General features: G+C 45.0%; 1 protein-coding gene across 2 annotated transcripts in view; it reads right to left on the bottom strand.

The window, feature by feature from the left end:
- Positions 1-14,217, bottom strand: part of TSEN34 (tRNA splicing endonuclease subunit 34) — a 229,371-nt gene that overhangs the window by 75,091 nt on the left and 140,063 nt on the right. For both annotated transcript variants that reach the window (XM_069637307.1, XM_069637317.1), the window contains exon 3: positions 10,941-11,160. In XM_069637307.1, the coding sequence (XP_069493408.1) occupies positions 10,941-11,160 (220 nt within the window). The remainder of the gene's footprint in view (positions 1-10,940; positions 11,161-14,217) is intronic.

The raw sequence follows: 14,217 nt of genomic DNA, 5'->3' as shown, positions 1-14,217 counted from the left end.
TTAGCTATGCAGACTTTGTGGCATTCATTTGTTTAAATGAAATCATAAGGGTTGCATACGTTCTCTGAATAAAATATGCATACCTGTACTTTGTACTCATGCATGTGCGAATGCATGGAGCTGCAAGTAAAAATCTGCGACACTTGCACAGTAATTTTTGATGTAGGTGCTTTGCAATGATATGAAATTTGCATTCAGAGTGATCAATAGTACATTTGAAGTGCGGAACTCTGATGACGGAGTTAGATGTAGAGATCTTGAATGTGATTGGTGGTTGTGTGACTGCTTAGCTGTGTCCAATGAGGGAAGGGATTCGCGAGTGATGTGGAAAGGGTAGAAGGACTGGCAAAGAGTTACGTGCCGCACGTAGACCGCGCTTGGCCGCAGGAAGGCCGTGCCACATACAGGGTTCTACAGCAAATCCAGCATGGAAAGGGGACAGTAGGCATCAGCCAATCAGATGTTCACATTGTTCATTTGTGTCGAAAGACGGTGAGTGTACTGAAGATGGCAGAGTTGAAGACAGTCAGAGTGTTGGTGCTCGGAGATATTTTTGCCCATGGTTTACAGCACTATTCCGAAAGTAGGCATGTGGCATACAATTCCGATGTCAGAGGAATGGAGGTGGTGTGGAGCACTGCGACCGATTGCAATGTTGCAGCAATTCTCCAAGTTTGCAGAGATATGCGTAGGATGACCAGTCCCCATGTGGTAGTTTTGCACTACGGTGCTTGCCATTACGTACTTCACGTACTTTGTTGGAAGATTTGGAACAGTTGGTGCAAGCAGTCATTAACATCTTTCCAACTGCAAAAGTAATTTTTTCTGGCTTACTCCCTAGAGGAAAATGGGACAACCGTTCCGTTTTCTGTCCTGATTAAAGTATTGGGAGGTGTAACATCAATCACGGCATGCGTGCTTTCATGTTATGAGCTGGTATGTTTTTCTGCAGCCACGAGAACATTGTTTCCAGTAAAGTGGCTTATTTTGAAGCAAATGGTGTTTTGTGATCTTTTTTGGGAAATGCCATGTTCTTTTGGAATGTAAGGCTTGTTTTGGAGAATGTTCTGTAATGATTGTAGGAGTAAAGTAAGAAGAAAAAAAAGTAAAAAAAAATACAAAATAACAGATGTCTGTCAGGCATCTGCCCAAAAAACAAAAAAACTGCTCTTTTCAGAGCCCACCTTAAAGGGGAAAAGGGGAATACTATTTAAATGTACAGTCGTCACGCTCAGATCCTCTACGTGTCCGCGGACATGGCGGTAGTCTGCAGGCAGCATGTATTACCAACAGGGTTTCTGGGGTGGAGACGCATGCAAATGAGAATGTGCGAAGCTAGGGATTGGTCAGTAAAGTTCAGTGGGTCTGTTCTGAACGGAGAGATTTAGTGAGAACGTCATTTTCCTGACAGGAGACCAGACAGCTATGGCTCTGTGTGCTCGAAAACAGATTATCTGGATTTTGGGAGACTTGTGGATACATTGGTTGAAGGTGCATGCAGAAAGTTGCGGTATATCTGCAGATCTTGGATTTTCTCATGTGGAAGTGCAGTGGCATGGAATACGTGGAATGAAGTGGCTGGACTTGGTACCTCTCTGTGCTACTTTACAGACAGAGCGTCATCCTGATATAATTATCATTCATTGTGGAGGAAACAGTTTAGGGCTTGTCTCTGGAATTTCTTTCCAATTTGCACTGAAGGAAGGACTTGCGAAGGTTATGGACATGTTTGCAAATTGCCAAGTAGTTTTTTCCCGTATTGCACAAAGACAAATGTGGCTGCGTTCTTCTGCATTTGGTACACAAATGGAGAAAGCAAGGCCTAATGTCAATAAGGCTGTTTGTGCCTTTCTAAGAGATGTTGGCATGTCCTCATTCCACAATGAAAACATTTTGTTTCGCAGAACTTTCATTTTTCGCAGAGATGAGTCCATCTCACATATGCTGGCAATCAGATTTTTCCTCGGAATGTACAAAATGCATTGCAACCTTTTTTGGATTCATAGTCACCTATTTGGCAATCCGTTTTTTCGAATCCACAGTTTTTGAAACACACAAAACACCACCGAAAGGCTCTTTTCAGAGCCACCACTTACTCCCAGCGAAAAGTGCATTGGTTTTGCTCTGCTTGCACCCTCCATTTTTGTGCGTCCTACAACTGTCCGCTGACTTTTTGAAAAATGAGCGGGGGCCTTCACCGGTCACTTGATAGTTCCATTGTTAAACTGAGAAAGGAGGCTCTGAAAAGAGCCTTTTTTGTATTTTTTGTTGTTTTCCATTTTTTTATTTTTCAACACACGATACACTAGGAGAGGAGGGTAAATGAGGGAAAGGAAGAGGCACCAACCACGGGGATAAGAAAGGGCAGGTGGAGAGAGAAAGATGTAGGGTGGCCTTTACTTAGGTAGGGAGCAGTTATTCTGGTGCTCCGTGACCGTAGTCTCCAAAGCATTTCGAAGACTCTTCCCCCCCGCAGAGTACTGCGTCGCAGTACATACACAATATTGTGACCCTCGCAAGGTAAGGGTCAACAGCATCGTGAATGGCCTGTGAGGCAGCTGGAGCGATGCGCTCTCCCACAGGAGTGTCTCTTGTGGTGAGAGGATCGGACACGAAGGATGCTGTGGAGGAACTCAACCTACTACGTTCTTCACATGGTACCACCTTGCGAATGTCCGCACTGTGGAACAAAGTTAGGTGTCACTTCATGGTTGTCGTACCAAAGCTGTACGCATCAGGTCTCCTGCGACTCAGCACCGACTTGCACTGGTTACACCTGACCTGGTTCGCACATGCTTTTGGTACGTTTCCAAAAATGGTAAACAACCGCCACACCCACGACTCCCGGCGAGTCCTTGTAGTTCGGAGCTCCTCCACCTCATTCTCTTCTTCCTCGCTCTCTAAATCCTCACACGTATTTCCCTCTGCAGGCCCTTGGGGAGGTGGTGGCGGTGAAGGGTTTGGGGGTGGTGCTGAGGCTAATGAAGCAACAGCAGACATGGATGCCATTATGATTGGTCGGCTGGCTAATCTTCGATACAGCAGTAAAGGCAGCACAACTCAATCTGCTATAGCCAGAAGTACAATGAAGATGAGCACGGGGGTGTGGCATTTTATAGGGAGGGGTGCGCCTTTTGACCTTATCGATCACTCAAAAGCGTTGCAAAAATTCTAAACAATACGTTGAAAGGTGGGGCCATTGTATGCGACATGTGAAATGGTGATTTTATACTGTAAAATAATTTCCCATGTTTGTATAAGTTCTTTTGAAATGTTGCGGAAGCAGACAAACTGCGCAAATTAGTCCACACGCTCAGCGTGGGTGCGGTCACATGATGACGTCGTGAACACATCCGCGAAGGAAATGGGTGCCCGCTGGACACCAAATGCAGAGTAACAGACGTGTGCATGCGCGCGCGGGAGTTTTACGGACAGTTTTCGGGTCCTGAAACTAATTAAAAAGTGTGACACAAGTGAGACGGACAGTTAAGGACAGGCACGATGTTCGCAGTACTTATGGGTGTGGTGCGCATGTGGGTAGATGGTATGTTGAGTGTACGGCCAGGTACAGTGTCCTTAGGACACCTCCATTTTGTTGGACTACGGACATGCTGGCCACCGCGCCTGTTCTACGGACAGTTCCATCTTGGCTGCGGACGGTACAGACAGGTATATTGTCCTTAGGATACTCCCATTTTGTTCATTTACAGACATCGCGGACACCTATGTTTTATCTTGATTGTGACCAGTATGGAGAGGTATTGGTGATATCATCTTTGATGTCCTTGGGTGTTAGTGTTAGCAGTGCACAGTGGTGCAGCCAGTTACGGTTGCTTAGCCTACCATAACTGGCGAGTTTCAGGGGTTTTTCGGTTTTACTTTGAACCATAATGGCAAGTTTATAAAGTTTTTTTTAGTGAATTTCATGGGTTTTTAGTAGGGCAACTTAACCATAATGTCCCTTAAACAAAGTTTTTTTTACATATATATATATCCTGGTGTAACGTCAGATCCCTGCAGCTTAATAGCCTTTCTTGGATCATTGTGATGTTGCAATACACAACAATCTGGTCTCTTAAGTGCTGATCAACTAATTGAACAAACTCACAGTCTGCTGCCAATATCCTCTGTGCAGCTACATATTCTTCAACTGACATATCCACCCCTTGTTGGTGAACATAGAAATGGTTTCTTTCCGAAATGACATTAGTTTGCATTGCATAATGTTTCTTCATCCAGAGAACCACTTCCTCATATTCATCAATATCATCACCATCTATTTGCACCCTGGGCAAATAATGAAAGGCGGTTTGCCCCTCCAGTCCCAGCGTATTAATCAGCAAAGCAGCCTTCTTCTCTGGCTTATATGTTGTTCCATCATAAGCAGCTAAATAGGTCTCAAACGCCCTGAACCACACACCTCCACTTCACAGGATGCTTGCCAGGTGTAGCCAAAAATGATGGTGGCGGTGATGGTTTTACTTGTAAAACCTGCTGCAAAGTCTTTTGATGGCCTCCTGGCACCCTTTTGTGGCCGACAAACATTTTACACACACTTCAGGCTTTTTTCCTCTAACCCATGCAACCTAATACAATTCTTTAAACCAAAAGAACCCCTTGTGTGGTCAAAGTGCTAATTTTATGCCCCTCTGGTCTTTCCTTCCTCAGGCTGACGTCACTTCCTTGTCAACACTGCACACAACCCACACTGCCCCTTCCGGCTTATTTTGTTCACCGCCAGAGTGATGGGATCCACTGGGCCTCACAGTTCGATTACCTCAGATTCGGTCACCACACGCGGTCGAGCCTTCCTTTGATTGTACGGGCCCCACACACACAATGTGATCCCTCGTCGCCACTAGGTTACAGTAAAGAAAACTTCCTCAAGTAAGTTAAGAGACTCCTTTATTTATTACGTACATGGACATTCAGGCAGCCACCACCGTCACCCTGGCATTCACCAACTGTCAACCTCCCAGCCCCCAGCGTTCCGTGCCAGCACTCCATGGCGCGCCATGCGGCAGGTGCCTCGTGCCATGGAACAGTGCATCCTAACAGAGTGAGTGGGGGAAAAGGTTCCCACTTACTCAGGAGAATTAACAAAAAATCCAGGTGTCCAGCAAAACAGGTGAGGGGATTTCACACAAAGAAATACATATACTCTAACAATGCCTTTTGAAGGCTCTTCTATGTCATTTGAGATCAAACCTATGGTATCCATTGAGAAGGGTGTTATCTCTCCTCATCCCAAATCCCCACACCCCGACCTCCAGGGCTGCCTCATTCACAAAAGAGGCTACAAACGCAAACCTTCAAGAATGACACTAAATGCTACATCCAAAGCTGCACAGATGCCGCCGATAACTTCCTGAGAACTTCGCTAGATTTTCCACGATTTGGCTCCCTCTTCCTGCCAGGATTAAACCCTCTGCCATCAGCTCAGTCCTTCTGGGACAACATTATCTCGTCCTGCCAAGATAGACCCATATGCTGCACATGGCCATGAATTCTTTAGTACCTTATTCACCACTGTTTTCCCACCCATACCTCGACCATGCCCAGTAATCTTCAGAACTATCCAGCTTTAAGTTGTGATTTCAAGCTGTCTACATCAGCAGATATCTCAAACCATAAAGTCATGAAATTGGGTCTCCCAGAGATCACACCCATCTTGACTTCATTCAGAGTGGTGATGTTCCCCCAAAAGCTTAAAATACACCATTAAAATTTTTTAAAAAACTGCTCAAAATGCTGAACACTGCGGTAGAGATACCAACCAATTACAGTCCAATCTTTGGAATGAAGAGAGTAGCTGTGAAGGAGATTTTTGCGCAGGTGTTCCACCCAAAAAATGGCCAGACTCTCTAAATTGGTAGCTATGGCAAAGCAGTTAGGCCTCACTCAAAAGGAGGTAAGCGAGGCTTGTGGACAGGCACAGTTATATTCCCAATACAGATCTACTGAAAAATGTATAGGGTATTTCGTCGTTTCACGTAGTAAATTAATTTGAGGTAATTACTTTGTGGGGAAGTAATTGTGCAGATTTATTTAAGAGTCAGGGAGTAGAAGGGGGAACTGTAAAATCAACTGTATTTCTAAACCTTATAAGCAATATAATGCCTAGATGGGATGGAGAGGGAGCAAATCATAACAGGACCTAGAGGGCAACTAAGATTCAGATTAGGCCTACAGTATCAGACCGATTGGTCTCATTACGCTGCTAGTACCATTTCAGAGACAAAGTAAGAATACCCAGACATTGTATCCTTGTACATTTCAGTAGGCAGGAGTGGAATGCATTGATTTAACAGTCACTAATGAATCAGGAATACCAGCTAAAATTCTAGCTTGTTAGTAAACTCCAAAGAATGTAATTGTTCAGGAGAGTACCTTCAAGAATCACTTTCTTGGAGTTTAGTAGTTAAAGACAACTTCCCCATTGAAAGTAACATGACATTCAATAGGCTTATGGGATAAAATCAAGTTTGTGTTTCATCCCACAGGTGGGACACATGTGAAACCAAACCCAGGAGGTCTTCAGAGGAGACTCCCAGTAAGAGTTCCATTTCCATGTTCCAGGACCAGACAGACCCAGGAAAGAATGAAGCCCCAATACAAATCAATGGAGAAAGACGGTTGAAGGGATGCTGCAGAATCTAGACCACAAAAATCCATGAGGGCGAGTAGCTTGAATAACCTACCCACACCAGGTGCAAGGGGTGGTTACCGAAATCATGTTTCCAGGAAGGCAAAACAACCTGTTGAGTACAGCTCGTCTCCTTCAGGTCAAGTTACAGGGTACTGACACGCAGGGACTTTAAAAGACCAGCGATAGATACAGCAACCAAAACTAAAAACCTCCACCAATATCTACTGCATTGTATGACAAGGTACTCAACTTCAAACTATTTTGTTTATTTACGTGTCTCCTCTGACACCCACCAAGTTGGATTCTATGGCAAGACCATAGCTTTAGTATTATCTCCTCTTGTTACTTGATCTTTAAACAGACAATGTTTGCTATCAGACCAAGGTAACATATGTAGCCGTTCTACACAAAACAAAATGACCATCTCAGGCATCTAAATTAGGATGTGTTGACCAGGAGCAAAAAGCAGCTCTTGGGCATCAGGCATAACCTGTTAAGCAGGAGCTACTGCTGTTGAACTAGAACATAGTTCGTACAAATATAAACATGTGCGCAAGACACAAATTCTTTTTGCCATTATATGTTATACAATATTCTTTAAAAGACCTGTAGCTGTGTACTTTTAATCTATTTTTTTTACACATTCCCAAACCTACATAGCTATATTTGCATGGAAACATTTGGCTGCAGAGTTCAAATTAGCTCCTGGAAGATGTTTTTAAGCTAACCAGGCTCCCACTGGCTAAACCAGGAGCTAAATCACTCCCAGCTCATGGCAATTTCGAACCTTGCCCTCTTACTCCAATACAGAGGAGTTGTTCTTTCTTAGTCACATCCTGGCTCAAAGCGGTCCTCTTTCCTGGCAGTTCAGTGCAGGGTAAACAGATTTTATATTTAGGTCTGCATTTGTGCTCTGAGGGGAGAATGATGTGAGGGCAGAACGATCCTGGTAAATCCCAGGGACTGAGTTCTCAACCCTCACTTGCTGTAGTGCGAGTGCAGAGTTTCCTCACCAATTCGCTGAAAGTTATCCCATCCAGTGCATTTTTGTGAAACCTAGACCTCCCTAAATGTCTGTCTTTACTTCTTCATTCGGTTTGCCATACATCACTTAGTCACTTTTTACCTCTTCTAACCAGTACTTGTCCCAGCTTTCACTTCTAAAATTCCCTTAGTCTTTACAAAAGGGATTCCTTTTTTTAACCCATAGTGTTCCTCCGATTCTATTCTTGACTCTAACCTTAGCCATATGCATTGCCACATTGATTTAAAGATGCAGACTAAGTAAAAGCAAGAAGTAGTAAATGCAAGAATGTCTGCAATGTAAATGGAAGAATAGTTAAGTGTATAGCAACGGTTCTGAGTGAAGGGGGATACCCTTAAGCCTTCTCAGGCCGATTAAGAATGCAATTGCATCAGAGTATTTAGAGGTCTGTACTACGCATCGTGACTGCAGATGGGGAGAAAAGTGCTCAGACATGGAATGTTCCTACGCATGTATGGCCGGGACATTCCTGGCACTGCGGAACTAGCTTCTATAAAATGTTGGGAGAGAGCGATGTAAGCTCCAAGGCATAGGAAACATATGAAGCTACTTCCTCACATTGTACTAACACTTCAGAAAGAATGCTGTGATCAGGAGCACATTGTTGATTGCCATATTTTCATGGACAAGAGGTACTTGCTCACAGCCTCTGCTGCGTTTCATAAGCACTAACAGTTATTAGCAATCTGAACAAGATTTACTGATCCACTGTCGCCCCAACCATAAGAGCGCAATCATCCCAGCATACAGAGCTCCTCTGAGAAAGAAGTGCGTGACCGGTTCATTGGAAGAATGAAGAAAATCTACAAGCACGCCTTGGTTACAGCCATCTGGAATCAGTTTCTGCAGAGCCTGAAACAGTGGATGAGGCTGGAAACTGGTGAAGTGTCTTACCACCACACATCCAAGCACATCAAAAGGACACATGAGCAGGCATGAAGCAAAGGTGAAAGTGGAACCTGGTAGACTAGCAAAGTGAATAAGGAAGAACAGGCAGGAGGTGAAAATGTCAGGTATAGTGTTACTGATGCATTCAACACTAATTTCCAAAGAAATAATGGCCACTAATTGTAAAATAATGAGATGGCGGTACCCATTGAACTCATATTGCAGACGCATGGTTTTTAAAGTTGTTGAGTTTTAGCTTTAACCTCAACACGTGTTTTGTCAGAGATGGTGTCATCAAGATTGAACTTTAGATCCAAGGTGGGTCTGGCTGTAATAGTGCGTCAATGAAACCTGTATTTTAGTCCCTGTGCTATAATCTTACTTTGTCTAAATTATTTAACCTGTCTTTTGTCACTGTACTTACACAGTATTTGATGGGTCTAATATGGTCTGCAGATATGGGTCAGATGCGAGCGAATTGCATCAAAGAAATGTTTCAGGCCCTAGAAAGGAGATGGGGCCCAAGACGAAGTGGCAAACTCTTCTTCACATTCAAAGCTGTAAGCACAACAACCAATTCTGCCGAAACTCTGATTCTATTTTTGGGTCAGGTGTCAACCTCGACTCCTTTTTATCCCATTGCCTTCAGGTACAGACCAGCACATATATTGCGCAACAATTGGTCAGACAAATTGGCATCATATCCAACTCAGACCTTTCATCCAAACTCCAAATCAGTGGGTTATCAAATTGACTATTACCTGTGACTCCTGCAGTAAATTCTCCTCTGGTATATCCATCTAACCATGGCCATTGCATAAGGACGAGGTTGAAGATTACTGCAACAGCATCTGCTGGGGTCTGACAGCCATCAACAGTTTGCAGATCACAGAAAATGGGGATGTCCGGCTTATCTTCGGTCTTAACCCTCAGACCGCAACTTGGCCTATGAAAATCCTGCACTGGCTGACAGTGGACCCCTGTATGAACTTCCCAATAGTGCTTGGTACATATATCCTTGCAACAGAATACACAGACAACAGTGTGACCACTCACTGCCAGATGACGAAACGCCAAAGATCGGCCATCCAGGACCTGTTTTTAATGGTTCATCCTAGATGTAAGCATGTTGGGGGAAGATTTGTACACTTCAAAAAGGCACATACATCTCAAACTCCCTTCTTACTACATGCCGCATGGGGTTGGGTCTCCTGAAAGTGCGGAGGAAAACACCCATCACAACTTGCCCATAGACCCGATGCCTAAATATATTCAATTTTTTTGCCATGGTTTATCGGTAGCATGAGCGTTTTACAAAGCTGAAAGTAAACGGTCAGGATTTAGATTTGTAAATACTTTATGGAAGGAGAGGGTACAGAGAGCAGCCCTATCTGGCCATTAATTAACACACCATTTCCCCTTCCCCAATGATTAATGCTGGTGACCAATTCTTTTAAAAATAGCAACTCGCACCTGAAGTGTGATCCGTGTATAAATAATTCTGTCTGGTATGATGAAATAGATACAGGGAAGTAAAGTGGTATGCCTACAAGCAAAGTCATTTAAAGTGGGGAAGCTGGGATAAGACCTTAATTGCTCTGGTTCCACAGCCTTACAACTTAACCACCACTCCACAGAAGTTTATAAATCTATAGCTTTCAACTCATCACGTCATCAGGAGAAGCTTCAGGCAGCACGGAGGTTTTGAACAACAGAACCTGGACTCAGTGCTCCAGATAAGATTTTGAGGTGTGAGTATCGTACTCCCTATTTCTTTAAGTTGGAAGCCCTTTTTTAAAAACATTTTTTTTTTTTTAAAAAAGGGAGTAAAAATAGAAGTCCAATTCCCAATAGGAGTATTTTATTATAAGCGAGACAACATTATTTATCTGGAAAACAGAAATTGTTTTTGTAATAATTTTTCCTCTGCAACTAGTTATTCATACATATTAAAAAGATAGAGGTTTACTTCTTCTAATCAGGCAGCAATAGTAGTTTTTCCTGTGGTACTATGTACACTACTGGTCCAAACAAATCCATGGAGCTGTGTGGGTGAAAGCAAGAGCACAAGGTCCCCAGTGCGTTTCCTATTTTTTGTTGTGAGTATTTGTACTCCCAATTTTTATTTTTTGGGAGTATTTGCCTATTTTTAGGGAGTAAAAGTGGCTGATACACCCCTTATCTTTAGGGCTGCAAGGACTACTAAGTTTTGTATTCTATGTACAGGCCTACAAGTCTCAACCTGCACAACAGTAGAAATGGGGCTATCTAGCAACTAGAACAACCCTTCTCCTAAGTCAGATGGAAATGGAGTTCCCCTAAACTCCCCCTCCTCCCAATCTGCCATTATGTACTAACCCGCCGACTCCTCGCTACGTTCCTGCTTTCTCTTGGCTCGTCCCCGCGTGATCCGTTCAGAAAGGCTCTCCAGCAAGCAGCGGCGTTCATGAAGTGCAAGGTTTCGCTGTTCCTGGTACGATTCCTCTAGGTGAACCATGTACGCCTCCAGTTCTGGTCGCGGAGTACCTTCATCTTCTGTGCTGTCAGAATCCCCAGCATCCTCAGATTCAGTTTCCTCCTAGAAAGGATCAGAAAATCAGGCATAAGAGTTTTAAGGATGATAAAGCATGGTGGTGCTGCATCTCGAGGGGAACAATTCAACACTTGTTTTTTCTTATACCCATATGCCAGAAAATAAAAAGTCTCATCAAAATTAAACAGGATTTAAATACATATTCATTAAACAATGGCAGCTGGTAAATTGATTTCCAAATTCTGCACTCACACATTCCAATCCCTTCACCCCAGTAGGTTGCTTAATTTGACATGTGTGTCCCACAGGGGTCTAACCTCTCACCCTGGCATTTTAACCAATCTCTGGCAACTCTTGCTCATCGCATCGCCGTTTTCTGCTCTCACTTTTAGTGCTATGCTGATGACAACTCATTTTCAGGCTTCCCTCGGCCACCTCCTTGCCCTCTCATCTCCGATTGCCTATCTGCCATTCAGGATTGGTGTGCCGCCAATGGTCTCTGCCTGAATGCTAGCAAGATAGCGATCCTCCTCATCGGCACACCCTCACCCTCCTTTCCCCTCATTCTCTGGCCGGCCTGCCTTGGCCAACCTCCTACCTGCAACGCTAAGAACCTCTGGGTCCAAGCTTTTCTTCCCTGCCCACATATCTGATGTCTCTAAAAAGTCAAACTTCCTACTGCACCTCCTTAGAGGTAATCTGCCTTTCCTCTCCTTCCCCCAGAAGCTCAGTCGGTTGGATTACTGCAACAGCCTCTTTCTAAGTCTACCTGCTTCTATTCTCCGCCCTTTGCAACTTATCCAAAACAGGACTGCAAGACTTGTCCTTGGCCTCAAGCCCTGGGATAGCATCTCTCCAGACTTGAACTCTCTCACTGGCTCCCAATGGCTGCAAGGATTTTATTCAAAATCCTTTGCATTGTCCACAAGGCTTTCTGGGCCCTGGGACCAATATACCTTCAGCTGTCCCTTCGTAAATACCTTCCATCTCGGGCTCTTCGCTCCTCTACCTCCAACTCTCTCAGGGTCAGTCGTTTCTCAAAGAAGCGAGCTGGGGGTAGATCCTGGTCTTCCGCTTTGGCCTCCCTTGAAACAGCCTCCCTGCCACCCTGAAACTTCAGAAAAACCATCTCCTGTTCTGGAAGCACCTCAAGACCTTCCTCTTTGCTTCTGCCTTCGCCCCTCCTCTCCCCTGCTGATCTGCTCTCTCTTGGCACTGTGCTCCTGGCCTACCCTCTGACTTCCGAGAGCAGGTACCCGCTCACCTTAACACCCACCTGCGCTGCCTCCTGGTAAACCCTTGCACTGGGGCCTGTATCTGTAAACATACAGCCCCCCCCTTTTTCTCACTGCACTTACCAGACTCGCCCTGTCTGCTGCCTAAAACCCAGCACTTGCCACCTGCACTACCACTGTTTGATTGCTCGTTATTCATTATTTATTATTTATCTGTATTCCTTTGCTCTGCACTTTCTATTCCTCCGTCCCCTTCCATGCACTTTTCCCCTTTCTCCCTCTCCCATGCACTTGCGCATTCTCAATGACACTGGGCCTAGTAAGATCGTTATTTTTTGTTCTCCCTGGTTGCCCTCCCTTGCCTTGTCGCGCTCTGAAAAAACCTGTGTACGAGCGAGATATAAATAAAATATCAATATCAACCATATGATACATTCCACATCTTCCCATCGGCGGAGCAAGGATCCTTATTCGACGTTGCCTTGTGCTGGATGGAGATCCGTTTGCCACCTGCTCGTTACAAGTTTGAATTCCTCAAACTTCGTCACACATAAAAATGAGGGCAGCAGAACATTCGCCTTTTTTTTTTTTTTACAGAAAACACCAAATATGAATTATCAATGGGGGGCATTAATAGGTTGCACCATCAACCAACTCAATGATATCGATTTAATTTCCCATAGGAGGAATACAAATTAAATCAACGAGGCCAGAAGGAACAAGTTACTTACCTGTAACTGTTGTTCTCCAGCATGGGTCTGGCATGGATTCACATGCTCATGAATATTCCCCGTCGTCAGGCTGGGAATCCTCGGTAAAGAAAAAAACAGTATCAGTTTCGTTTCTGATCTGTCTTTCGTAGTAATAACCAATCACTGGTCTCTGCGTCATACTGACCACAGCCAATGACTGCCCTCTACCTAAGCACCGCCTCTGGCAGCCATCTTCAGATTTGGAAGCACGTGAAGTGGCAGTATGACCAAGTGAAGAGCCGCAGAGGGGTAGGCGGGAGGGTTCGCATGTGAATCCATGCCAGACCCATGCTGGAGAACAACAGTTACAGGTAAGTAACTTGTTCCTTCTCCAGCATGGGGTCTGGCATGGATTCACATGCTCATGAATAAAGAATACATAGCAGTACACACATGCACAACCACGGGAGGTGGCAAAGGCTCAACATTAAGCATTACATCAAACTCAACATTAAGCATCTTACCTCCTCACCAGGCTCACCTCAGGCGAACAGGTTGCGCAGCACTGCTTGGCCGACCCTGGACTCCTCCCTGGAATCCCGGTCGACGCAGTAGAATTTCGTGAAGGTGTGTTTCGACCTCCACGTAGCAGGCCTGCATATGTCCAGCAGGGGCACACCAGATAGGAACGCCGTGGTAGCTGCGATCGCTCTGGTGGAATGGGCTCTCGGACGGCCAGGCAGCGGTCGGTTTGCCAACCGGTGACAGTACATGATACAGCCGGAGAGCCATCTGGAAATGGAAGCCTTCGAGAGAGCCTTCCCCTGATTGACAGGTCCAAAGTTCACAAAGAGTTGTGACGTCTTCCGAAAACACTTCGTGCGGTCTACGTAGAACTTCAGCACTCTAGCCACATCCAGCGAGTGCAAAGTCCTCTCAGCAGGCGACGAAGGCGACGGGAAAAACACAGGCAACACCAAGGGTTCGTTGAGATGGAAGTCAGACGGTACCTTGGGCATGAAGGAGGGGTGCGTCCTGAGCACTACCCCCGTGTCGTGAAAAGTCAAGTACGGGGCCTTGCAGGAAAGGGCCTGGATCTCTCCCACTCGTCGTGCGGAGGTGATGGCCACAAGAAACGCTGTTTTCCACGACAGAAATTTCAACGGAGCCGAGTG

The sequence above is a fragment of the Ambystoma mexicanum genome, chromosome 1q (genome assembly GCF_040938575.1).
Source record: "Ambystoma mexicanum isolate Mex_15411 chromosome 1q, UKY_AmexF1_1, whole genome shotgun sequence".
In the NCBI taxonomy this organism is placed as follows: Eukaryota; Metazoa; Chordata; class Amphibia; order Caudata; family Ambystomatidae; genus Ambystoma; species Ambystoma mexicanum.
This window is presented reverse-complemented; position numbering and strand designations above follow the sequence as displayed.